This window comes from Pieris rapae, chromosome 21 (assembly GCF_905147795.1).
Source record: "Pieris rapae chromosome 21, ilPieRapa1.1, whole genome shotgun sequence".
In the NCBI taxonomy this organism is placed as follows: Eukaryota; Metazoa; Arthropoda; class Insecta; order Lepidoptera; family Pieridae; genus Pieris; species Pieris rapae.
Window position 1 is genome coordinate 2147694 of NC_059529.1, and position 26368 is coordinate 2174061.

At 31.7% G+C, this 26368-nt stretch overlaps 2 protein-coding genes across 2 annotated transcripts in view; both read right to left on the minus strand.

Annotated features, from left to right (window-relative positions):
* Window positions 1–20039, minus strand: part of LOC110995464 (beta-1,4-N-acetylgalactosaminyltransferase bre-4) — a 93199-nt gene extending 73160 nt beyond the window's left edge. The window contains exon 1 of the mRNA XM_022262638.2: window positions 19758–20039. The gene's annotated coding sequence lies outside the window, so the exon portion shown is untranslated. The remainder of the gene's footprint in view (window positions 1–19757) is intronic.
* Window positions 20040–20596: 557 nt separating this feature from the next.
* Window positions 20597–24541, minus strand: LOC110995449 (beta-1,4-N-acetylgalactosaminyltransferase bre-4-like). Its single transcript, XM_045632977.1, has 6 exons — window positions 24441–24541; window positions 23907–24004; window positions 23221–23401; window positions 22372–22494; window positions 21641–21736; window positions 20597–20756 (listed from the first exon to the last, which is right to left on the minus strand). Exons 2-6 carry the CDS (start codon window positions 23950–23952, stop codon window positions 20597–20599), a joined length of 606 nt encoding a protein of 201 aa, XP_045488933.1. The 5' UTR covers window positions 23953–24004; window positions 24441–24541.
* Between the last annotated feature and the right edge of the window lie 1827 nt (window positions 24542–26368).

Consider the following 26368-nt stretch of genomic DNA (forward strand, 5'->3'; position numbering starts at 1 on the left):
AAAAATTTAAAAGGCCGGGAACGTACTCGCGAGCCCTCTAGCATCGAGTGTCCTTGGGCGGCGGTATGACTTAACATCAAGTGAGCCTCCTGCCCGTTTGCCCCCTGTTCTATAAAAAAAATTCTTTAAATATCTCCTTGGCACTCACAACTTGATTCCGATATCCCCTTTCAAACTACGCTCGTCTAGAACTGGACCCTTCACACTTGCACTCCTTCGTTGTTGACATACCTAAGTACAGAACTGCACGATTTGGATAGTCATTACTTATCTGACTTATCTTTCTGGTTATCCATATCACAGGTTCTTACCTAGTTTGGAAACCAGTATCCCAATACTGTCACTGTATTATTAATTATTATTGTTAATGTTTAAGGGAGAAAAAATTTTTATTATTATTATAAAAACAGCGAAGGATTGGAACTCCTTCCCTCATCAATTTTTCCTTAAAAGTATAACATAGGTTAATTCAAGCGGCGGCTAAATAGGCATCCCGTGGTCAGGCGTGACTGGCCGCTTCTCACTTAACAAGTGGAATTGTCGCCAAACGTCAGTTCTATATAGAAATATTTATAGTATCCCGGCTTTTTACGCGTCGTGCGTGAAGCTCACAGGTTCTATTCCTAGTGAAGAAAAAACTCTTTTATTTATTAAAACAAATGAAATAGACACAATGGTGTATCGGGTAGTTTACAAACACAAAATTTCATTTCAACATAATTTAAAGGAATTAACTCATATACAAAACATATATTTCGTGAACATTAATTGAAAACCCGCAAAGCATGGTACGGTTATGTATATACAATTTAATAAACCGTCTGACACAATTAAGACACCCGACAGCTTTAAATTAAGTGGTTCAAACAAGAATAGTATTCGCAACAAGCTATTTCTAGAAGATTCTTCTTCATATAAACTAAATCAGTCGCGATTTCAACTAAAAGGATCTATATTAGTAGGACATATTTAAGCGATTAGGAAATGAAGATGCTGTTGTGATGGAAGATGAGTTGATACGCTTATATACACGCGATAGAAGATTACAAACTTAGATGTCTAAATGAAAAATATATAAAGGCAATATTAAAACTAAACTTAAATAAATACTTTAAATAGTGTCGTCATAATCCGCATTGGTAAGCCAAATAAAAAAATAGTACAACCTAAAATTTAAAGTGTATTTTTTTTTTTGTTAAATGTAGGCTCACCATAATTAGTTATCATATATTTAATTATATTGGTGTAGATACTCTTGGGCCGTGGGGCTCGAGTGTACAGGCGCTATTTAAAGATGTAAGTCGACGCCTGGCGGACAATAGTTGGTACTACCCTCGCTCAAGGAATAAATATCGCAGTAAATATATACAGGCGGGAAATTGCTGCCAGCGTCAAAGGTACACTAAGGTACCACATGTGCGAAATTGTTTTTTTAATTATCTTATTAATTTTATTATTACTATGTAGGTTTAGAAAATTGTAATTAATCTACATTTGATTGTTATATTTTAAAAAAGATAGCTTAACATTTAATGTAGAAAATGCATGATACATTATTCACATATGGTGTATGTATAAATAAACAAATAAACCTTCTTAAAACATAATAGACAATATAACGATACATAGGAATATTGTTGTCTAAGATATCAATATTATCATGTAAATACTTGAATTATATAAGCGAGATTCTATTCAAAGCCGTTAAAATAGTAGATATTTAACTCTAAAAGGATTACACAGAAAGAAAATAGGAGTTCTGTGTTAGGTTTTATCAAGTTAAATGCTCTATATAAATAATCAAGGTCAAACGAGCCTCGTTAGTTTTAAATAGCCCACACAAGTGTTGAATTATTACACAAAGACCTTGGTATTTATTACACACACACACACAAATAATTTTAAAATACAGTACGAAAACACCTTGCAAGAGTCATTCATATTCAGTAATATGATTATGTCGTAGCAAGCAATGACTACGAATTGCTACGCCGGCTACGAGGTGCTACGAATACTTAAACGTAACTACAACCTTCAGAATTCCCATGGTTATCTAACACGTATACTTGGTAATGAAATCTGTTATATTGGAACGTGATTCAATCGGAGAAAATCTCTCAGCGCCTATTTAAACTTAAGGCTTGACACCCTTATATTGTATGTATGAAACAAAAGTAAGTTATCTGATCTAAGCAAACAAATATAAATTCAAAATTAATAATATTCTTTCATTCCTATTACTACCGCGGATAATTGTAACTAGTTACTTGCCTTCTAGTTAATGGGGACTAGGATTAGATAAATTTTGTCACAACCATATTTAATAAGAATTAAACTTATATAATTATTTTAGCTTGAGTTACTTAAGAGCGACGAGCAAATTTTAACGTTCCGTTCGAGTCTAATAGGCTGTACAATATTGCAACTTCCTATAAAGCATAACACTTGCGTACTAGTCACAATAATAATACATTTTATTTGCCACTTTACAATTTTAGATGTTACGGATTTACATACTGCAAACATTATCCATCTTTGTAAGATGCAGGTGCCTTTATAGGACTAAATAATTTACTGTTGTAACAATTCACCAGCCGCGCGGACAGGAAATATACTAAACATTACTACATACTATAAATATGACTAAACTAAAGTACTAAACAAAATAAAACGTTTTGGTTGTGTGTGTAACTGTCTGAAATGTACTAGATTTAAAACAAAAGAGAACGAACCACTTAGAACTACTTCGTAATAGAAATGATCTTATGTAAATAAATAGGGTTTCAGTAAAACATTTTACTTGGAAAACGGCGGAATACAAACGACTGTTTTACTCAATTGTTTAACATATAAAAGGAAATAGTTCACGAGCCTTAACTTTTGGACTTTTAAATGAGGGCCGGACGGAATTAGGGGTCGGTGATTAAGGTAAACGTTTAAATTGTTGGAGATTTTGGGTCAGATTTTGTTTTTAAAATAATAATAATAATCTTTATTTATTTTCTCACAAAAACTTTACAAAACTTCATACATGATAAGTTACAACTATTTTTTAATGTATGTAAATAATTGTCATTCTTCTTTGGAGGGATAATCATAATAATCTTGCACAATTATACTCTAAATAATTATTAACTAACATTTATTATAACAAAATAGTTAAAACATCTGTGTCGAGTTACAATATCTGGGGCATAAATATAATTAAGTACTTAATACAACATAAAAAAACTTTCAAGATTTGGGCCCCAGATTTCCAAATTTTTTTCGTGATCATTTTTTGCATTTTTAGGATTGTTTCTAAACCTAACACGCCGACTTATTTGGGTGTAAGAAAAGCCGGTTTCCTTGCGATGTTTTCGTTCTGCGTATGAACGTGTGTTGAATATGTGTACACATAGACCGAGAGTCCAATGCGGAACGAACCTCAGATCTCAGGGATGAGTGTTTGAGGCCACTAGGCCAACACACTGACATAACATGGATGAACGTCAAGTTCTGTCAAATATGTATGCTCGATTATCCGCTTGTTTTAATACCATTTCAAGCTGATTAATTTCTATGCTAACAATTAAACTACTTACCTCATTTTTCAAGGAAACAGATGCTAATCTGATGACAAGACCAATATGGTGTATTACGGCTAGTCTTGATTAGTAAAACCGAATAACTTAGACTAACAGTGTTGCCTCATTGCAATCACATGATACGCGCTTGTCTTTTGTTTTGCCGCCATAGATTTTCATGCATGTGCCACACTGTATTGCACAGAGATACGGTTAAGCTACGATAAATATGTTACGTTAGGTATTTTACATATGTGTAGTTACATGAACGTGGTAATCTACTTAAGTTACGGCCCTGCAGAAACAACTTTAACACGATAAGCTAAGCCGGCTTATTCAAAGATTAATCGGAAGCGATGCACTATTTCTATGATAATCTTATTAAAAATTCACTACTCTGAGGAACTTGATAAAGGGACGTGTACTTTGACGGAACGACATGTAGTGGTGCTTATCTCTGATTGGACTAGGGATAGCGATGACCTATTACAATCATGTGATCCGCGCTCGTCTTTTGTCTATTAAAACAACAATAACAAAAATCGGGACAACAAAGCAAATATGGAAAAGCACAAAATCACCTAATCAAGAAGTCACACCTCAGATCGTCACCACGGGATCAAACCAACGCCCACTAACAAAAAAACATCATGTATATCTAGCATCACTCAATACTAAGTCTTTAAGGACTCCTAAATCGCTACCTAGGCTACAACTGGAGAATGGATAGAGAAGAGTGGAATTTTTTAGAGGAAATATTTGCTAGGCAAACGGAACGCAGAGATATACTTCAGTGAAGATCACAGAGTTTCGGTATATGAAGGCAATATTATTATTAGCAAGTAAGAAACTGAAGACTCATTAGATAAGAAACAAAAAGACTGTTAAACATTTGTTTAAACGGTTACACAACACAAAAAAGAAAACAAGATAAAACAATTTAGTTTGTTTTAATAATAGTTAAATACGTGACACGCACAGTTAACATACCTAACTAACTAACACCAATGTATACAAAAGACAGCAATTCCATAAGGAAAAGCAAACAAAGCAGCATCTTACTATGAGTAATTTAATTGCTAGCGTAGCAATTAGTCAAGCGATATTGTTGGAACGATATTACAGATAGCGAATATGTACAATTTTGATAGAACTCGCTGTATCGGAAAATTAGATCTCCGAAGTTTCCTTTGAAAGAAAATCCAGTTAATAAATAGCTATACTTTGAGCGTGTGTTCGAGCGATGTAGAATATGAGCTAAATATAAAATATAGGTTGAGACATTTTCCAGTTAAGATTTCTGAAAAAAAGATCGATCGACGAGCGGGATCGAACCCGATACCCCATGCGTCACGGTTCCATTACAAAGCCGCTTGACCACGAAGCATTCTATCAGCTAAGGAAATCTCCATCTCTTTTGTTAATTCAAGTATTTTAGCAATATTAGTTAACTAATAGAGAAATAGATCAGTAATCCATACTGCAGTGCGTATAATTTGTCAATTAGTTCGTCGTGTATACAAATATTTGCCTCCATTTTGTATTCAGCTTTTGACTGATAATTAATGCATGTTTAATTAACCGATCATTCATTTCAATAGACTGACATTTCGTGATCGTCTGGACAGGATACAATGACTTAATAGTCATATCAAATACTTAGGTGTGATTCTAGAAAGTTTTCTGGAACACCTTCGAAATAAATATAGCAACGATCGCTTTATGATAAAAATTATTCTAGGAGTCAAATGGCCACTATCTAACAGTCTCTGGAGACATCAGTGCAGAGGATGTTTCAGCGCAGAGGAATCAGTCATCCGCGAGGTCCTGGAATGCGTGGCTGTGACTTCCAGAACTAGCCAGAACTTAACGCACAACGTTCCTAATGGGCGGAACCTATGCCCACACTACATACATACATAAAAATTACTCTTATATCTGCCATTATCATGATAAAAAAGTTTAGACAGCTTAGATATTAAACAGACTAGACTACTAGACGCTTAATGAAAAAAAAAACTTTTTTGACGGTATCGCTACAAAAAGCAGGTTTCACTTGTTATTGATTTCGAATAATGTGCAATTCTAGGGGCGCCACAGCCACCGTTATCTATAGAGCCGCAATGCGTTTAGTCAGCCATTTTGAATTCAAGCTTACCATAAATTATACGATACAGTATAATTAAAAATAACATAATCAACATCCTCATACAATAAATACCTTAAACTTCAGTTAATAATATTATTATTTAATAATTTAAACTAATTTCTCACTGAAAGCTGCTTGCGCTTATATCATCAAATATTATACGTATATATTATTGTATTCGTTATTAAAAGCATAATCATTATTATAAGTAATTGAAAACGAGAAATTTTTAACTATCGAGAACAATTTAACAATCAACACAGATCTTAAAATAATTTTTCCTAAAAGGTATTCATTGACTACAGTATAAATCTAAATTTGCTCAACGATAATCTATGAAAAGCCATGCCGTCATGTTTCAAGGCAACGAGCTAATAAGTTTTTACGATTATGGTCACTTCGAGATTAAAAGAAAATGGCGTCATTAAAGCATTAGTTTTGGCACATTTAAAAACAAAAATTTAAATATAGTACATGCAAGTATTTTTAATCTAGTTACAAAACTCTTAATAAAAAACACAAAAAGAAGATTATAATAATGTAATCTGTGCAACCCTCGCATATCTGTGTTCAATTAATTACGCATACCTGTACCATGTTCTGTGGTTCAAAATTCCAGACATAGCTTTTGTAGAATTACTTATCCACAAACAATTTGAATTAAACATATTTTTTTAAATAATTATTTAATAAAATATACGTAATTTCAAATGGTTACTTGCTACGCAAAAATAAAGATGAATAAATATAGAAAATTGGCGCTAATTTCGTCTAAATTACGCCTGTCATAATCCATGCGCTGTACTTTCCAGTATGAGATCTGAACGAATTTAAACAATAACTGGAACGGGAAATATAAGGGAGAATTATTTTCTATATCAATCAATCAATCAAAAATCATTTATTCATATAGGTAACATAATGTACACTTATGAACGTCAAAAAAATTAAATATACATTAAATGATTCTAATTTTACATTAACTGCCAGTTCTCATATCAAGGGCGTAGAACGGAAAAGAAGAACTGGCAATAAACTCTCCGCCAGTCTTTTTAATCGCCAAGTTTGTAAGGAGCTGCAACCATTACACCATGTTCCATATGACATCTTGAGTGAAGTATATCGAGTTGACGGTCATCTAAAGGTTATCAAGTCACGGCTGAAATAATAAATTCACAGGTAATGGAAGGCTTTCCACCCTTGTGAACTGAAAGCTGGCTTAAATTATTAACGAGAACACTAACTGCGACTGAAGTTGGAATTACTCATTTAACACTGAAATGGAGAAAAGAGTGTTCGGACCTTAAGGCCTTATATAATAAAGTAATATTTCTGACTATTTAAGCCTCAAAACATATAAAAGAAACAAATGACAAAAAATTTAAGGAATAAATGATCAGATTACTAGTTGCAGTAGTTGATCAGCATTTCGTGCAAGATTTTTTAAAATATATTTTTATAAAAATATTCCTTATTTGAATTTATAAAAATATTCTTAATTTGAATTTGTTAGGCCAAAAAAGTACTGGTGCCAAATTAAAATGTTGTTTTTTTTCACGTTTCGAGAAAGAGTTTGATTTTCATATGAAAATAAAAGTAGTATATAAGTAAAAGTAAGGCTTGCATGGACTTACCATGCAATGCCAGGTCTTTAGAATGGCCCAGTTGGAAGAAAAAAGATAGGACGCTCACTGGAATGATGAAATAATGAGCGGGGAAAGATTGAAAAATAATAGCTAAGATAGGCAACTCGAAGAATCTGGAGGAGCCTTTCACTCTGTGGGAGGTGGTGTAATATATATACTTGCATATTGTTGGGGTGGCGTCCTGGATGGTTTAGTTTACAAATTAGCCCGACAGATGGCGATGCAATCGGTACTTTCAAACTTTGTTTAAATCCTACTGGCCTTTAATATAATGCAGGACAACATCTGTCGAGACCGCTAGTATTAAATACAATACGAATACTCAAATATAAGATATTTATATTTTATTGTTTCAATATTATTTTTTACCTTAATAAATGCCTACATCATAAAAATCTAGATCAAATATGATTTTCAAATAATTTATGGAAATCAAATCTAGGACATAACATCATAACATACATAATGAACAGAGTATTAAATATACGATACATAAAAGCACCCAGCTGTCATTGAACGCTTCGTCAGCTATTGTTTTCATTTTACTAGCCTTCAAAGATATTATATATTCTAAAACCACCCATCATGTTTTAACATTTTCTAGAAGTACTTTTATCTCTTAGAAACGGATGTTTCCAAAATTGTTTTAACTGCATACGGGCAGGAGTCATCTATTGTTAAGTTATACCGTCGCCCATAGACACTCCCGTCGCCAGCGGACTCGAAGAATTGGTAAGATTTTTCTAGAAGGTCCCTATATCGAATTGGTTCGAAAATACATCGCTGGGCAGCCGGTTCCATATAGTCATCGTGCACGATTAAAAATGTATTAAAAACGTTTAGTTGTGGAACGACGTACGTCGTATTCTGCCTCAACATCCGATATGAAACCAGGTCCTAAATAAATGCCAATGAACTGCGATTTAATCCTGGTATGTGTAGACCAAACACTTTGTCAAAAAGCCAGGATAGGTCCATAACACATAATACCTTATGTTTTTAATATATCGACCTGGATAGAAATAAATAAGTAATATATATTTCTATTGACCCATAGAATTTATAGCTGAAAGCTTATGTATACGTTGATAGCGATAAGCGATTGTCAATTCAAAAACTTTATATCTCCATAGAAAATTGACGTTTACCTTCTGTTTGTTGTCATTGGTCATTCCACAAAAAAAAGCTCTAAATTTATGTCTGATACTTTTGGATTACTTATTACAGTATAGGTAAGCGTTGTTTCTTACAGGGTAACACTTAATGGAATATTTCAAGAGAAATTTAAAGTTTTATTACGGTTAGAATAACTTTATTTCTCATATGAATTAAAAAAATTCGCTTACTGAGAAAAAAACATTACAAGACTAAATAATTATTACTAGAACGCACAGAAGGTACCTATACAAAAAATTTATTCAATTGAGGAACATAGGAACTGACAGCTCTAGTTAGAAAAAAATAAAAAATATATATTAGTAGAATTAAATGTATATAAATAATGACTCTAAAACTACTATTACTACAGATTATCAAATAGCCGGTAATTTATAGATCTAGCAACGTTAATTAACTCGCTCTGTGACGTATGACATTGTCAGCTGATACCAGCATCATTCCTCTGAAATATATAAATACAGAAGCGTAGTTAATAGCGTAGTTTGTCCTGATTGTGTATTAAACAAACAGAAATTAATTAATTACTTTTAAATTGTGTTTGAATGTACCGTAGCTCCCATGTCGATGTTTGACAGAAAAAAATCGCACGAAAAATATTACGATAAATCGCTACCGCGTATCTTACCGACATTACACCCAAAACTCATTCCTTTGAAACTTAAATCTACTTTCGGGCTCCGACATTCGACAGTCAACTGTAATGCGATTTGTCTCTGGGAAATTTAATTCCTTTCATCAAAGGATTTACCAAAAATTACCTTTAGATTTGGGAAATGCACAGGTGCATTATTTGTGGGTAGTTGTGTGAATGAAGGAAATAAGGTTTTTCACGTCAAATATCTTACAAAAGTGTTCGCACTACGCTCGCATGCGTAATAGATATTTTATAAAATAATGTTTAATTTCACAAAAATCTTTACACACATTTTCTTCTAGCGCAAAAATTTTTTTTTTTTTTGGTTATGACAATACTGTTACGAGACGACTATGGAAGGTTAGTTATATAACATGAAATTTAAATTAGTTTTTCTGAATAAATAAGTGTAGGTAAATAAGGATTACATAGTCTCCTCCCCCAATATTAAGTTGGCACCTTAAACTCCGTAGATATTATTTTAAAAAACATTTTAACTCTTCAAAGAGATGTGTACCGTTGACCTACTTAAAAATCATTATTCATCATGAAGTTTATCAAAGAAAAGTCGATCAATATCAATCAGAAATCGACAGTATTGTAGATTATAAATACAGATAAAAACTTTATATTTAAGATAAATATTGTTACATAGTGATATCTTTCGTGATAAAATATTGATACGTTTATTTTGGAACATAAGATCTTCTAGGTATCACTTACGATACGTGACCAATGATAGTGATTGATATATCATTACACTATTGTATTATCTTTCTCTTTCTGTCATACAGTGATAACGTTGCTATAAAAGAGACAGACTAATACTGTATAAACGGGTAATTATATTTATATTATGTGAATCCGGGCGTTCCTTTTTGTAAATATATGTGTATTTAAAACTGGTTTAATTCTTCTTTAATCTTTATATTTCAGGTATTTTGAAAACGTTTTAGAATTCTATACTTTTTTTAAATCTTTTTTACGATTCTTCACATATTGTACTCTTTTATGATAAACGAGATTGTAAATATTTGAGACTTGCGATAATCTACTTTAGTCTTATAACGGTTTTATAACAATATAAAAAGCACCACATAATGTATTGCTTGTGGCTTAGTGGTTCATGCAGATAGCCTCTGTATAGCTGTGTAAAGATTCCGGAGGAAATAAAACTGTTACGAGAGTAGGTCCAGTGCCTCCCTCAACAATAATCTCAACTCAAAGAATAATAAATTTAAGGATAAAATTACTAAGATCTAAGTCCCAATGACAATTGTCTATAAGTCGTTTAAAATATATCATTCTATCATTCCATTTGACAGGTCCAATTTTAATAATTCCGAACGAAAACGGAATCAGACGGCTGTCAACGCCCATTGCATAGTAATCATAAAGCTATGGTGATCTCATAACGGAAATTAATAAGTACTCAAGACAATCTATAAATATACAATTTGGGATAATGTATGTATTTTTATAAGAAATAATTACTTAAATAATTGAATTACATTTCACGCCAATAAGACGAATGAGTTATTTATATTATACAACTCGTTTACAATTTCCAGGTTACACCCATATTTATAATAAACTTCATCATTTAGGAAAATGAGAACGCTACTCTGTGGTCGCAGATAGAGTGCTTTCCAAAAATCGCGGGTAGTGTCATTTGTCAATTGAATAATCATTTTTTTCTAGTGTTTGTCGCAAAACATTGTGTAATTAAGTTCTTACCGTCTTCATTGTATATTTTACAACAATCAGAATATATCAAAATCGATTCTTGCCGATCGACAGCGTCAATTCAATAGTAGTTTAGTTATTAATCATTTGAAGGTCGAACAGGAGAACCCAAGTTTATTGAAATTAGCTCATAGCACTGTGGAAAGTTACAGCGCAATATTTTACAGCTGTACTCAGCATGAGTTTTATCTATAGCTTTGCAATTAAACATTAAACGTAGTGTCTACGTAAAAGTAATTTTTATTTTATTTTATAACCTGGTAACATAGACCTTTAAGTCATCGTAAAAGTAGTAAATCCTTAATCGCCACAGATATACGTTGCTCAACTCTCAAGTCGTGTTAATGCCGATGTCATAGACCCAAAGTGTGTCAAGCGCAGGCGATCAACCTTTTAATAAAGAAAAAAAAATGATGACACAGATTAAAAAAAAATAAGGATAGAATATATAATTTAATGGTTTGCCAAACAAAATAGTATCTCGTTTGCAAATACTCATCATAAAGATAATTCTGTCTTGACGTAAAATACGCTGTTACTAAGCCTAACCTATAAAATCTCTTGAGCGTCGTGTTTTGTTTCCTGTTCAAAAGTTTTTTATAAAATAGTCTAACGTAATTCAAAACACATTGTACGTATATTAATGTATATGAGAGTAATTTGATGATTAAAGTGATGTTTAGAATGTCGACGTGAAAAAAAATTTTTTGATTATATAATCAAACCGTGTGTTGTGGGTATTACTTAAAATGATGTAATATAGTTCTAAACATATCTTACTAATAATATTATCCTTGTGAATGTTTTCCTTGTAACAGTTCTTATTGAATTAAATCTAGAAACTTCGTACACCAACGTTAAAGTGCAATTAATTTGCATCATTAATTCTAACCTCTGCGTGGCTAATTATATCGCTATAATAAACTGTATTTCCATAATAGCAAAGGGCAATAGTTTTTAATCTTTATATTTAACTCCGCTAGTGTAAATTATAGTAAATAATATTTTAAGTAGATTTAACTCACATATAGAACTAGTTGTGAGAATTAGTTTTTAACATATCCGACCATTTGTATAAAAAAATGTCAAATATGTAGATTGACAGTTGTTATTACGCAATTACAACAATACTAGCAAGCTAGCTAGCCCTGCAGTTTCAGTCTTCAGTGGTAGCGGTAAGTCTACTAAGTCGGACTATAGATATATTTTTATTATAATAAAAGTGTAATTTTATTTAAATTTTAATTACTTCCATTCAGAATATTAGATACACATTTACATTCATAATCGAATCAATATACAGACTACTTTACAATGAATTTGTATATCAAATACATTATTAAAACCGTAAGTTTATTGACGTACGTACGTACGTTACGTAGAATATCCGACATTAGTCAATTTAAAAATAAAAATTAATGCTTACATACTTCGTATAACAGAAGAATAATCTTCACATACCTAAACTCAAGCCTTTTACTTACCATAATATAAGCAAATACTCGGTTAATGTTAGAGTTGCTTTTATTCAAAATAAATACTTAACCTAAATAATTTTTTTACTATTACAACACCATGGTTTACATATAAAAAGTTTTAAAACCTACGATTTAATCACTTGCAACACCGTATAATGGAATTGAAACGCTATGTTGACATGTAGCTTGAACAATGGTTGGTAAATTGAAAGTGCTATCGGCCGTCTACTGTAAATGAAGCCATCAGTAAAATTTGATGTATTAAACTTCACTATAGTAGCGATAGAGTTTGTTACCCGTTATGTAATCGTCGGCACTAATAATGGTTTCCCCCAAATATTTATCATTCTGCAATTTATTGAATAAATTATTACCATAGAGTGATGTATTCTAATAATGTTCTGTGCTGACCATAGAGTATTATGACTATTGTTTATTATTCTAATATGCTTCTGCCGCCATTGTTGGCGACTTTGACGTATTTTCTTATGTTGAGGTCTTTATTGATTCGTTCTTATTATTATACTAATTAGTTAAGAAATGTTTTGTAACGTTCATTTATGTATGCAATGTCACGAGAGTGATACGGATTAAATAGCCATTTCATAGTAATGATTATGAATAGGTTATTGTTTTAGTTTAAGAATATGTCATAGTTTTATTCTAAGCAACTTACTTGCATTTGCACAAAGTGTCACATGCAGAGATTCAGACAATTACTACAAAACCTTATTGTTCGCGTATCAGATACATATAGGAAATTGCGCAGTAAAATAGTCGACCATTAATCTTAGTAAGTATTCCTTATCCCACAAAATAATTACTAACTTTAATAGTCTAGTACGCGGAAATTGCAGCCTGCGTTTGTTTGGAGTATTAACATTATGTTCTTTTCCAGTTAACTTATCACTATTTCTACATGTGACATAATATTTTCATAAATGGGGTGAGGGGAATAGTTATATTTATTTTGAGTTTGACAGACGGTATTTATAAAAATTCTGAAGTGATTTTATAGCTGTGTGACTTACAACACTGTTAGTTATTGTTATGTATTTACGAGTAAAAGCTAGACTTACGCCCAAACCCAATAACCCATCTCAATACATTTTGACCATCTGAGATAGACAACTTAATCCAAAGATTTATAAAAGTGTGCTAATAAGCAACAGATGGATTGTAATAGCCTATCCATGGAAGGTCGGATCGGTGTATGTGGATAGACCTTTGTATGAAAATGGCAGTTCAACTGTGCCAATATAACTTACACCAGTTTTTAAAATAATTAAAAAGTTATTTGATATGTTTTAAACATAGATATGTACCTTTATTTCAATATTATTTGAAAGGTTTTATTTACTTTATTTGGTTTATATAAGAGTGGAAAGAGCAAAGAGATTGCATTTATCCGTCGCCAAAAATGGAGTATCTTTGTAGTGTTTGGTTATTGGGATACAGATAGAAGATCGATCGACTGTCACGATCAGATTGAAAACAATCTGAGATTGTGGATTAATTATTGGGTTCGGGCGTTAAAGGAAAAACATAAGATTTTCTTCATTTCTTAAAAAATATAGCATTAGCGTCGTGCACAAAATGATCACTTATAAACATAGAGCTGGACCTTTCCAGAATTTCCACTAGAATTTCTTTAAGTCTTCATAAAGAAAAATCATTGTAACGTTATTTATTAATGTATGCAACATTCAAATTTACACTTTTTAAAAGATTGCAAGATAAGTAAGTGCCAAGATTAGGAGGTAAATATTAAAAAAATATACCCTTGAAGCACGATTATATTGACTCGACGACGTTTATTGTCTGTATAATGAAGATAACCTATATCTGACTTTATTACTTTCATGACGTTAAAATTTGTTTGGTTTACATACCAATGAAATGTAAACAGTTCCTTCTATTTTCATTGACAACATATTACGCGCCAAAGAAAACATCAAATACGATAATTAACAGCACGCGAGCGATTCATTTATCCATAGATAATTTTATTCGAACTATCCCACATTGTAGTACTACACACCCAGTAGATACATTGTGAATATAAAAACAAAAAATAGTTTTAATAAAAAAAATGTTATACGTAACCACATATATTTGCCACACAACAAAAAAAAGTTATTTGGCTTTGTTTGTGGCATGGTTTGCATTATTATTTATCGTTTTCGCGCCATTGTTATATGCTTACTACATGTAGTATACTTAAGAATTAAATTCTTATATTTTTTAAAAAACTATAACGTTTGATGATACTTATACGCTGTTTTTATATTTGTACGATTTACTTTTTTGTCGATACCATTTAATTCAGAAGCAGATTACTACCAACCGCAACCTTGTGTAGCCTGGAATCTAACCTTGGACCGCCTATGCACACTATACGTCGTACGTTAAGTACTAATTTTCTCATTTTTTACTATCCTAAGATCAATTTCGGGTAAGTTGTAATTCTATTTTACCGTCCATTTAATTTAAATAGATAGTATAAACCTAAAAGTGTATGTATCATACAAAAACATGGGTACTATTAATTAAAAAGTAACATAATACTAAACTTTTTAAATTAAAGTTCATAATATCGTCATAAAACGTCCATGCATAAATAAAGATTCTATTACCGTTGAAATATTATAAGGATTTAATCAATGAGCTATAAAGATGATATAGAGAATGATTTGTGATCAGTGAATGGGCAAAACAAAATGATTTGAACTTTTTCTAAATTAATTTTGTACATATGATAATGTATTTTTCAAATAATAGTAAACGGACTATACATAATTTAACAAACAAAAGATTGCTAAATTGTGTATTGTTAATAGTGCAAGTCTAAAACAGTCAGGTAATATTGGCCGCTCTGTTTGCTTTAAATAGTGTGATATGTGCGAGGAACGAAGCCGCAACAAATTGTTTCAATACTTTCATTTTTACATAACGATTACGACACACTTCTCGGTTTCCATATGGCATATGTACTCTATTTCCCGCTTGAGTTTATTGGTATATATCGTTTTACTTATATATGCATGCTATAATCCCAATAATAGATGTGCCACACCCGTCTGCTTCACACAGGTTTACTCCATATAGACTTGAGTCGTGTGCCGCGATTAAAGAGTGGCGGAAAGTTTCTTGACAGTTCTTCTTCCCCACTCTACGCCCTTGACTTGCAAACTGGTAGTAAATGTAAATTTACAATTGCTTCATTTTTTTTTGACGTTCATAAGTGTTCTTGTTTACCTATATGAATAAAGATATTTTGAGTTTGAGTTTACACGAAATAATTATTATTTCGCCGAGATTTGAGATTCAAACCACTAAATAAACCGCAATGAATAGCTAGTTTTTTGTGTTATTGATAATATACAAATATGCCGTACATTTCACCTCCCTCTCATCATTAAATCAAAACCCTCGCTTCTAGTATTTGATAGACAACCAAATAAAAAGTTTTTTAATAATCCTTCACCAAAAAGTATAGATTGAATACATTCAATTCGGATTATGAAAGCCTTACGGAAGCCTTGCAAACGCAAAAATTATTTCCAAACTTTATTGTTTCTTAAAACCTTTTCGTAGCTTTCCCGTTTGAAGTACTTTCTAAGCCTTTGATCTAAGAAACGGCTAACATTTTTAACTTAACACGGCTTCCTATACAAGTCTCATATATAGGTTTTTAGGTTATACTGAAAAAGGGAATCGAGAAAATTTTCTTATTGCATGAAAGCCTACAATTTAACGGCGAGCCGAGTGGAATTTTTTAACCTCGTTACACTTTCATTGTATTTAGAGTTGCATAAAAGTAGTATTTTCCACATCGTTAGTATTTTTGCATAATTGCTTAATTCATTTACGAATAAGAAAAATAGACAATGACGTTATAGGCAATAACGTCATTCAATAACGATATACCAATACTTGGTATAGTTTTTTAAATAATTTTTGTTCTGTTTGGTAGAAGAAAATAAGAATTGTTCAGTTATTACCATTTAAAAAACAAAGGATGACCGTATAAATCAGGTCAGGTTGAATCTGCGATTCAAAGACATACATACAACACAGATACATGAAAAAATCACAGGAATACAAAATCACATATAGTTGTGCATTGAGGTATGTATATGATTTGCACAAGTTTCACATCGAGTTAGATTGCAGTTTAGATCAGTACGAAATGATTTGATCCAGTCAATTAAGGTCCTACGTCGCTGCGTTTCCGCGTTACAGCCGATTGAAGATGCTAAAAAAGGGGGGATATTAAATCATTTGCACATACCTCTGGGGTTTATTGTTACAAACATCATGGAAACGAAGAAAATCGAAGAGGCAGACATGCAGGGCTCTGCATTATTATGGGGCGGAGTAATATAAATGTTTAAAAAAGAGCTCTACTAAGTAATTTGCACCTATTCGATTCATTATCAATCCGTGGATACGAAAAAACATTTGGCAGACATTTTGCTCACTAATTTTTGAAGTTTTCGAGGAATTGGCAATTTCCTATTATTGGGTATTTAAAAATTTAAACGACTGGGTTGATTCTACTATCTAATATCAATAACGATATTAAATGAACAATGTATTTAATTGGTTAAGGATTAATACTGTATTGGTCAAAATCGCTTCGAAAATTAGCCATTATTTGTCGTAAAAAGTAAATGACAAAAAGAAGTTATTGTGGGTTATCCATAAGAGATAGACATATACCACCACTTTTCTGTAGACCTTTTCAATGTGTACAATACTTAGTACATTATTTTGATAAAACTCGTAGGGTTCAGCCTGCGTTTGCAATGTAAGCGGAAAAAATGTAATTATTTACATTATTACATTAACATTACATAACATATCACATAAGAAACCTCAAAAATAACAGTACTTCTCCACTATTTAATGGATATTATTATATATATAAACCTTTCTCTTGAATCACTCTATCTAATAAAAAAACCGCATCAAAATCCGTTGCGTAGTTTCAAAGAATTAAGCATACAAAGGGACAGAGAAAGCGACTTTGTTTTATACTATGTAGTGATGACCGAAGATAGTCACAATAATAAAAGTCAATTGTTTTAGGACCCATTCAAAATATTTATAATAGTAATCTTATCTAATTCATACTTCGAATAGCAGCATTAGATAACACAAGTTTATTACATAAGCGACATTTTTCAACTGTATAACCAAGGTTAACAATATATGAACTTAAATAATTTTCACATCGCGTTCGTGTCGAACTAATTTAAAGTATATATTTAGCCCACATATGTACATTCATATACATTAATCGTTGCTGAACGGGACAAGGCGATCAACTATCTTAACTCTAGACTAGAACTAGACCTAGGTTCGATAAATATAGTTATAGATAACTATAGTTGCAAATAAATTAGATAATTTCTTGAACACTATCATTCATGAAACAGCTAAAATTACTTACTTAAGTACTTATTTTTTAATTCAAAACTTTTTAATATGTTAACGTAAAGTAAAGGACTCAATCAACATATTTGTATTTATATTTGCTTTAATATCATTTAAATACGTAAACAAATTTCAATTGTCTTATAACGACTTAGCGTGAGACGTGCTTGACGACGCAATCAGGTAAAAAGGTCAGTTTACAATAGATATTTTTTTAAATCCTTACAAATAAAGCATATAATTGACAACACAAAGCACCATTAACAATTATATTTATATTCAATTATAAGTTTTATAATATATTTACCAAAATTTAAAATATATTAAATAAAACTCTGCAGTATAGAATATCTTGGAAATACACAACTCGGTAAAAAATCGGCGCCTAATTTTCCGGACGACTGCCTGCCTCATTCTTTGAAGTGCGTCGAAAAGCGAAAATCAAGTAGAAAAAGTTCAAACAACAAAACGCGTTTCAGATGATCAAAATATAACCTGGTAAATTTAAATTTTTTATTGTATATTTCTCGAAAATGTTTAAGTATAAACTGTACGTAATGATACAAGCAAATATGAATGATATTATTACTCATATTTTTTGTTTAAAGCCGGCCATTATCCAAGCATTGGGGAATAGGATAGGATCTTCTAGGAAGGGATCTCTGAAACATAAATAAAAAAATAATTTGTAAAATGAGTTAAATAAATATGATTTAATAATTAAGGTATAAGGAAGATTAGATAGCAATTAATGATAAAAATAATAGATAGGACAAATTCTTAATGAATAGTAAACAAATATTTAGTTTAGTAAAAAGACAGCTTTATCAAGCTGTTTTAAGTGATTCTCAAAATCATGACGGTTGAGAGTTGTATAATTAAATACAAAATGTGTCCACCATCCAATCGGGGTTAAACTTTAAAACAATGAGATGGGCGTTCTTGCAAGCATAAAAATTTATATTTATTTAATTTTAAATTTTATTTATCGGTTAATTTTTAATAAAGGATGTGGTTAGTTTGGAGAACAAAATTTAACCAAGTCTTGGTACGCTTAAAGTATCATATATAAATGCACTAGGTAACAACTCTTAACTCAATAGGTCACTTCCTCAGAGGTACCAGATACAAATCAAGACATACAGTTAAGGTCATTTCAATATGTTGTATCGCTAACTATAAATATCTCTTTGTGTCGCCAGAATATTTATAAATAGCCTATCACTAGCTTTCCATTAATACCTAGGACTTTTTATCTATCAAATCAAAATCATTAACATAGGTCAGTGGCATCAGGTTGTCATTGATAATACATATTATTTCCTAAAAGGAATTGGGTGTGATCTATTTAAAAATAACCAGTAAAAACATGAGTTTTACCTGTATCAGGAAGTTAAAAGTTAGTTAACCTAGTCTTAGGACTATTGACACTAGCCTGTTGGGTAACTTAGGTGCACTAAGCGGGTGCACTATGCACCTAATCTTTTAATATATAACAGTGAAGTTAATAATTATTAAAATAAATTTTATTACTTTTCTTTTCTTACATTAAGAATAAGTATGGAATTGAAGAACATCCATTTCAGTGTTTAAAAAGTAAAAGTAGAAATTCTAAATATTAAAAAGTTATATTTGCACTGAAATTCATATAGTTTTAGTGAAATTAATTATAATAGTAACTAATATTTATTTTTATAATTCTTCTAAAATTTACATTGACTAGGCTTTAATAAGATTCGTATTAAATTTCTTATAAAATATCTCTTTGCCGAACATAATATGTTCTAAAATGACATTGAAAATAATTTATTTACATACTTATCCCTCACTGGAAACAATCTAAAATTAGATTATACCCTGAGCGGCGATATATTCGATGTTTACATTAGTCATAAGGTATATATCTTTCGTACTGACCTTTATAATTCTTCGATATTGGCTTTCAAATATCTTGTGCCAAAAAAGGGTGAAAATTTGCACATAAAAACCAGACAGTTCAGCAAAAAAAAAATGTTGTGCCCACTTTATAAACACACAGTTTGGGTATTAATTATTGTAATTTACACTGAACTTAACACGACCCGAATATTCATAAAATTAATAAATAATGGAAATACGGTGAAAGTGCGGAATTATAAATGATAACGGAAACGCACTCGTCGGTCACCCAGCTCAAGCTGCAGTACTAAACTGACGTTTTACGTTTCTTGGCTTTGTCAATCTGTCAAAGTTCAAACTGTCATGCACCACTGCAGATATAAATGTTGCTACAGTTGATTTTCAATTTTAAAATAATTATAGGCACCGATTTTACAAACTAAAATATTCATTAGAAGCAAACACGAGAAAAATACGTGAATGTTTTGAGTAATGTAGAGCAGACATCAGTTACACTTACACTGTTGGATCAATATTTACTGACTTTGTATGCGTGTATCTATTTATCACGCTATATGACTTATAAGTATTGAATAATATGAAATATTTATACTAACATTAATATTCGTACAATATTGTTCTTTAGTTCCTGAGACTTCTTCAATAAATGGGCAACACATCGGCGCATTGATAAATTACTGCGTCTGTACGTTCCATTCGGGTGTAGTTTACAAAATTTACCCGACGTTGGAAAAAACACATTATATTTGTTTAATACTCTATAATTTTTTATGCGTTAAATAAAAATCTTGATAGTTATATTAACACTTTCGGTGTATATAAAATTATACTAAACAATAGGTTAAGTTATCACTTTTTCATTTAAAATATATTTCCTGTACAATTTCTTTGTTTGGATTTATATCGATAACTAAATGTGTATACAGATGTAAAAGGGTGACTGAAATGACTTTGAATTTCAACGAAGATATTCCGTCCCTTTTAGATCTTTTTAGAGCTGTTCTCAAAAGTTTGTATCTGTAAAAGTAAAAGTATGCATTAATTTTATAGCGCCCTAGCAACCGCCAGATACGTTAAGTTATTTATATTCTAGTATTTTTATATTGAGAACACGTGTTTCGTAAAAACAGTGTGAATAAATAAATTTGTTTTGGTGTTTTTAAATTAACTTCATATACGACGGTGATAGTATTTACTAATAATTTATTTATTTAAATAAAATCTTTTTGATCAATTTTAATATTTACCGTTGATCACTACTGCATTTTAATGATTTTTTTCCCATACGCCAAAGAAGTATAACTTCTAACGCGTGTACATAAGTACATACACTCTTTTCATGCTTCTTGTATATATTCATGCTTCATGTACATACTTCTTTTTTTTTAATTACATAGAGCGGTTTCGATTGGACGATTTACTTTGTTTATTACGACATAAATTAAATTAAATTCGTTTTCTATTAAGATGCTATATAGATAACAGTTATAGGTATTATAAGTTATCTACCAATAGTTATCTACGAGCATCGTAGGTATTGAAGATAAGCCAGTACAATTATTTAGAGATATCGATAGAAGGCGTGACCAAGGGGGCATAGATATTATGTATTATTGATAATTTTACATACTTGTAATAGAATGAAATAAAATAAATGTTTAAACTATCAATATTTTTATTGCTATATTATACCAATATAAATATGGCAATAAAATATTATTTCTTATAACTAAACCCAGATCCCAGAACTTCCAATTAGCAATAGCCATCTGGCAATATATGTATTCATGGGCGGCGGGCGGTATCTATCCTTCTGCCCGTTTGCCCCTTTGATTTCACAATTTATGTCTTATGGGGCTCTATAATATGTACAATTACTTAGGGAGCGTTCAAGTATTTACCTGTTTTTGTTTGGCGCTTGCTTCACATGTCGTAGCGATGTATAAAGCGCGATTTGCTTATCGTATTTCGTTACGGGTATACCAGCCTCATGCAGCCTATAATTATTGATAAATTATAATTGTCTCTCTACTCTTTTCTATTTCTTTTAACACTGGCTGGAACAGTGAAAGAAAACATTGTTCCAACCAGTATGATTTACAGCTGGCGGCAGCATGTGTCAGACATTTTAGGCCGATCAGCAGATGCCTGTTAGAGAAAAAGATCAACGCTCCGAGCGCCACTGGTTTTAATGCGCCTAGTTTACATTTTTACTTGAGTCGTATTTTCATAATCAAAATGCTGGCTGTCCTTGCAACAATAGTATGACATGTCCTGACTGTCCAATGTATGGCTACCACAGAAACAAAATTGAACAAATTATAAGATATACATCATTTAGGTAGGCAAGGTGTTCAGCCTCCTGTGTCTGACACACGCCGTCGACTTTTTGGTAGACAAGCCGATTTCCTCACTATATTTTCCTTAATCGCTTGGACTAATGTTAAATGCGCACATACCAAGATAGTCCATTGAAACACAGCTGGGGATCGAACCTACTAACAGGAATGAAAGCGCACGTTGAAGCAACAATGCCTCATCTCTAGCTCATCACCGACGAAAATATAGTCGGGGAATCAGCCAAAGATAACATAAAAAACAAAAGTAACTAACAATTTAAAAACTTTGTTACCTTTTATAAATATCATCATCTTCTCCACCCCAGCCCCAATACGAGTTGGAATAACCGTTAACTTTTGAAAAATGTTTTACGTCCATAGCAGATACGCCACCATACAATGTACGGAATGTTGGGCTAAAACACACAAAAATGTGTGTAAAATATTTAAATTGATGTGCTTGATGACCCCGATGAAATTAACCATTAATTAATATTTTAGTAATATTCAATATACTAGGAAATGATGGTACATTCTGTTTATTTTATGAACCAATTCAAGTTTGCAAATGCAAATAGTATAGAAGTTAAGTGAGATCCTTGGAGCACACCTGAAGATACCTATTTTTATATTTTATTATTATTCTATAGGTAGATTGCGACGATCTGAGTAAGATTTTTAACGTACGTAACCAATTGCAAAAAGCTCCCATATTTACTACAATATAAGAGTTTCCTCAAAGAACCTGATAGTTGACTTTGTCAAACGCCTTTTAAAAGTTAGGCTAGTGATAGTAGATTTATGAGTTACTTATCCTGCTCAATCTTGACTTTTGTTCTTATTTTTCTGTATTGAATTACAATTCATGAATCCGTGAGATTAGCTTTTTAATTTGATTTAATAATATATTTTTTGTTTTGTTTTAGATTAAGGTTTTATAATATTTTTATAAGATTTGGTTATGCGCTTCTTGCACTTTTTTTTTGTTTTTTCTCTTACTAGGGTGGCCGCCTATTGTCTCCCTTATTTTTCTATGTATTATGTTATTTGTGTTGTAAATGTAACGAATTGTAAATAAATAAATGACGAACTCTTGGACTCTACGATGTTCTGTAGTCTTGTACAAAACAAAACAAACTCACTCTTTTTCTTCAACAATGGTACCGCACATGTTCCTCGGCCATATGGGGCACGTGTACAGAATTCTATCATCTAGAGGTAATAAGTCAACATCATGGAAAATAACGCATTGCCATTTGCCTAACTTCATGACTTCTTTGAAGCCAGCATTAAAGAGTCGCCCTCTGTTGAATATATCTATTCCTGAAAACATATTGGTTTTATCCAAATTACATCCTTCGTAGCAGCATATATCCACTAGAAGGGAAACAAATTTACTAATAACTATCCGAATCGTAACCTGCAAGTAAATGTACATTTAGAATCAATTTAAGACCTTTTCTATATTTGTTTACCTATATGAATTAAAATATTTCGAGTTTGAGTATGACTTTGAGTTATTCAGGCCGCTAAGCATTTGTACAACTTCTCTACTATTCCTAAAATGACGCGTTTATTGAAACAAACTAAATATTAAAAAATAAGCAAAATATATTGATTTAAAAATTTCTAGGTTTTTTTTTTTCATAAAATCTTTGTGTAAATATGAACATGTTTAATGTGGTTAACAGCTTAATATATTTTGATTTTGAAATAATAAAACGACTAAACGACTCGAACTCGGAAGTTTCTAGCTTCGGAAGGCCAGGATTAAAAACGGATAGAAACGCCATCAGAGTGAAGGAGTGTGTAAAAATAATATACTGACCTGCTTGTTCTATAATAAATATTCTGTATTCCAGCTTTTGTTTCATTAAAAACGGGTGAATATTATATAAAAATATCCGTAGATGAAGAGCGCGATCTCTGTAACAAGATGTCATTAATTTTTAACAAGAATCTATAATGAGAATTTTTTTTTATAGAACAGGGGGCAAACGGGCAGGAGTCTCACCTGATATAATAACAGCAACAATGGTTTTATAACGTTCAGGTTCAATTATTATTAAATTGGTGACTTATTCTTGTGGTCGAAGATTCGAGCCCCAGTTTGTTTCATTTAACTCGCACGGGGAAGGAAAACATCGTGACGAAACCGGCATGGTAGTATGGTAGACATTTGTCATTCGTAGAAGGCTGATCATGTACTTGATCATTTAGATAAAAAAATTATGAAACAGATACAGAAATCTGAGGTCTGGCCAAGAGTATTGCGGGTACAGGTATTGAAATACCTACATATGTTCGTGTTGCCAGGAAAAAAAAAGGTTACCGAACCAATAAGGATACTTCAAAATATTACCTGTAAGGCACTAAAATGGCTACCTTATGCCTAGGCTGACAATCCCTAGGCCTATAATAACCTCCTTTGAGCACTGTTGGATATAAACGTTCAAGTACATTTTTCGTAATCAGCCTGTTTATTGGAGTTTTACCTAAAATGAAATTGTATATGGTTAATACCAATGTCTTCTGTAATCAGGGGCCGCGCTTCCTTGTGAGCGGCGCTCATAGACAATAATGGTGCGGCCACACACACAGCAACACATTCTTTGTAATGGAGTATCGATATGCAAATAAAATATAATAAAACATATATAATATATATACGCCTATACCTTTAATTTTACTTTGGTTGTATTATGTAATTTAAGATGATGCCGCTATATGATGATGATATATAGAACTGGAGAACTTTTTATTCAGCCAAAATTAACAACTTCATAGGCTTCGCACATAGACTCATAGTCACAAGTAATATAATGTATTCTACGATATATTTAAACAAAGGTTAGTTACCTTATTGCCTTTTTTACAGTAACTTAATACGAATACAGTAGAAAACTAAACTAAAAACATAGTAAGTATAAAAATAACAAGTAAAAACTTAACCTAAACCATTTTATAACTTGTAATTATAAATAATGCAATTCTTGTGAATTCAGCCAGTGAGCAACTAAATACATTTGTCTCACACGCAATAATTGAGTAATTGTGTAATCATTATGGTTTTAATTTGACTAATTATAAATAATAAATATAGATGAAAGCATACAGCTCAATCATCAAAAATCCTTTATAATCGAATATACATAAAGTACACAGACCATATACATACCAAGATATGTACATATATAGATCTTACTTGGAATAAAATAAAATTTGATTAAACTTAAATGTAATACGAATATGTAGTGTTAAACATTTGTTGCCAGTCGTTTGAGGAGCTGAATTCGAAGATCATCATGGTATCACTTTTTCACGTCATCCCTACTCATCGTCAAGGAAGACAGAGGGTGTTGGCCGAGAGAAAAAGCCGGCGTAAAAAACTCTCGGTACTCTTTTTTTTTAAAAAAGCAAATCATCAAACAATTCTACAATATTTAAAACAAATATAGCAAATTAATTAGAAGTACATTACATTACAATATACACAAGTAATATTACTTACCGAAAGTGGTATTTATAGCGCACATTGCAAGTGTTTCGTTATAATCAAATGGCTCATCTGAAATTAAAAAATACAATACATAATATTTTATTAAATTATGCCCGAACCCAATAATTTATGCAAAATTTTAGATTGTTTTCCGTCTGAGATCAGACCGTGACAGTGGATCGATCTCCTATCTGCATCCCAATAACCAAACCCATTTAAAATCGTATGATAGGATATAAGCACAGTTGAACTGTCATTTTCATACAAGGTCTATCCACATACACCGATCCGACCTACCATGGATAGCTTGTTTCGACAGATAGCTATTACAATCTGTCGATCGGTTATTCGCACACTTTTATCAACATTTTAGATTAAGATGTCTATCTCAAATGTTCAAAAATGGATTGAGATAGGTTATTGGGTTTGGGCGTTTTAGTGTGAAGTGGTGTTTTGACACTAGTTTCACTAACTGAAAAGGTGAAGTTGTCCTTAGACTTTAGACCAGTTTTTCGCAACGTGGGACCAACGCCCCACAGGGGGCTAATTTGATTGTTAAGGGTTATTTGTTAATTTATTTAAATGATTCATAAGATCAATTTCACTTGTTCATTATGTTTTTAAAAAGTTTGTGAACATTTTTTTAATATTTAATATTATGTATATTACATAGGGGGCCTCACGGTCGTGGGCTTTATAGTAATGAATACGCACAGGTGCACAGCCGGGGATCGAACCTACAACCTCAAGGATGAGAGTCGCACGCTAAAGCCACTAGGCCAATACTGCTC

Coding starts and splice junctions, on each gene's coding strand:
- LOC110995449 (XM_045632977.1), bottom strand. CDS start 23,952: ATGAAACAAAAGCTGGAATACAGAATATTTATTATAGAACAAGCAG. Junction 23,402..23,906: donor ATTTATTATAGAACAAGCAG/GTCAGTATATTA, acceptor ATATGTTTTCAG/GAATAGATATATTCAACAGA. Junction 22,495..23,220: donor ACCATTGTTGAAGAAAAAGA/GTGAGTTTGTTT, acceptor TGTGTGTTTTAG/CCCAACATTCCGTACATTGT.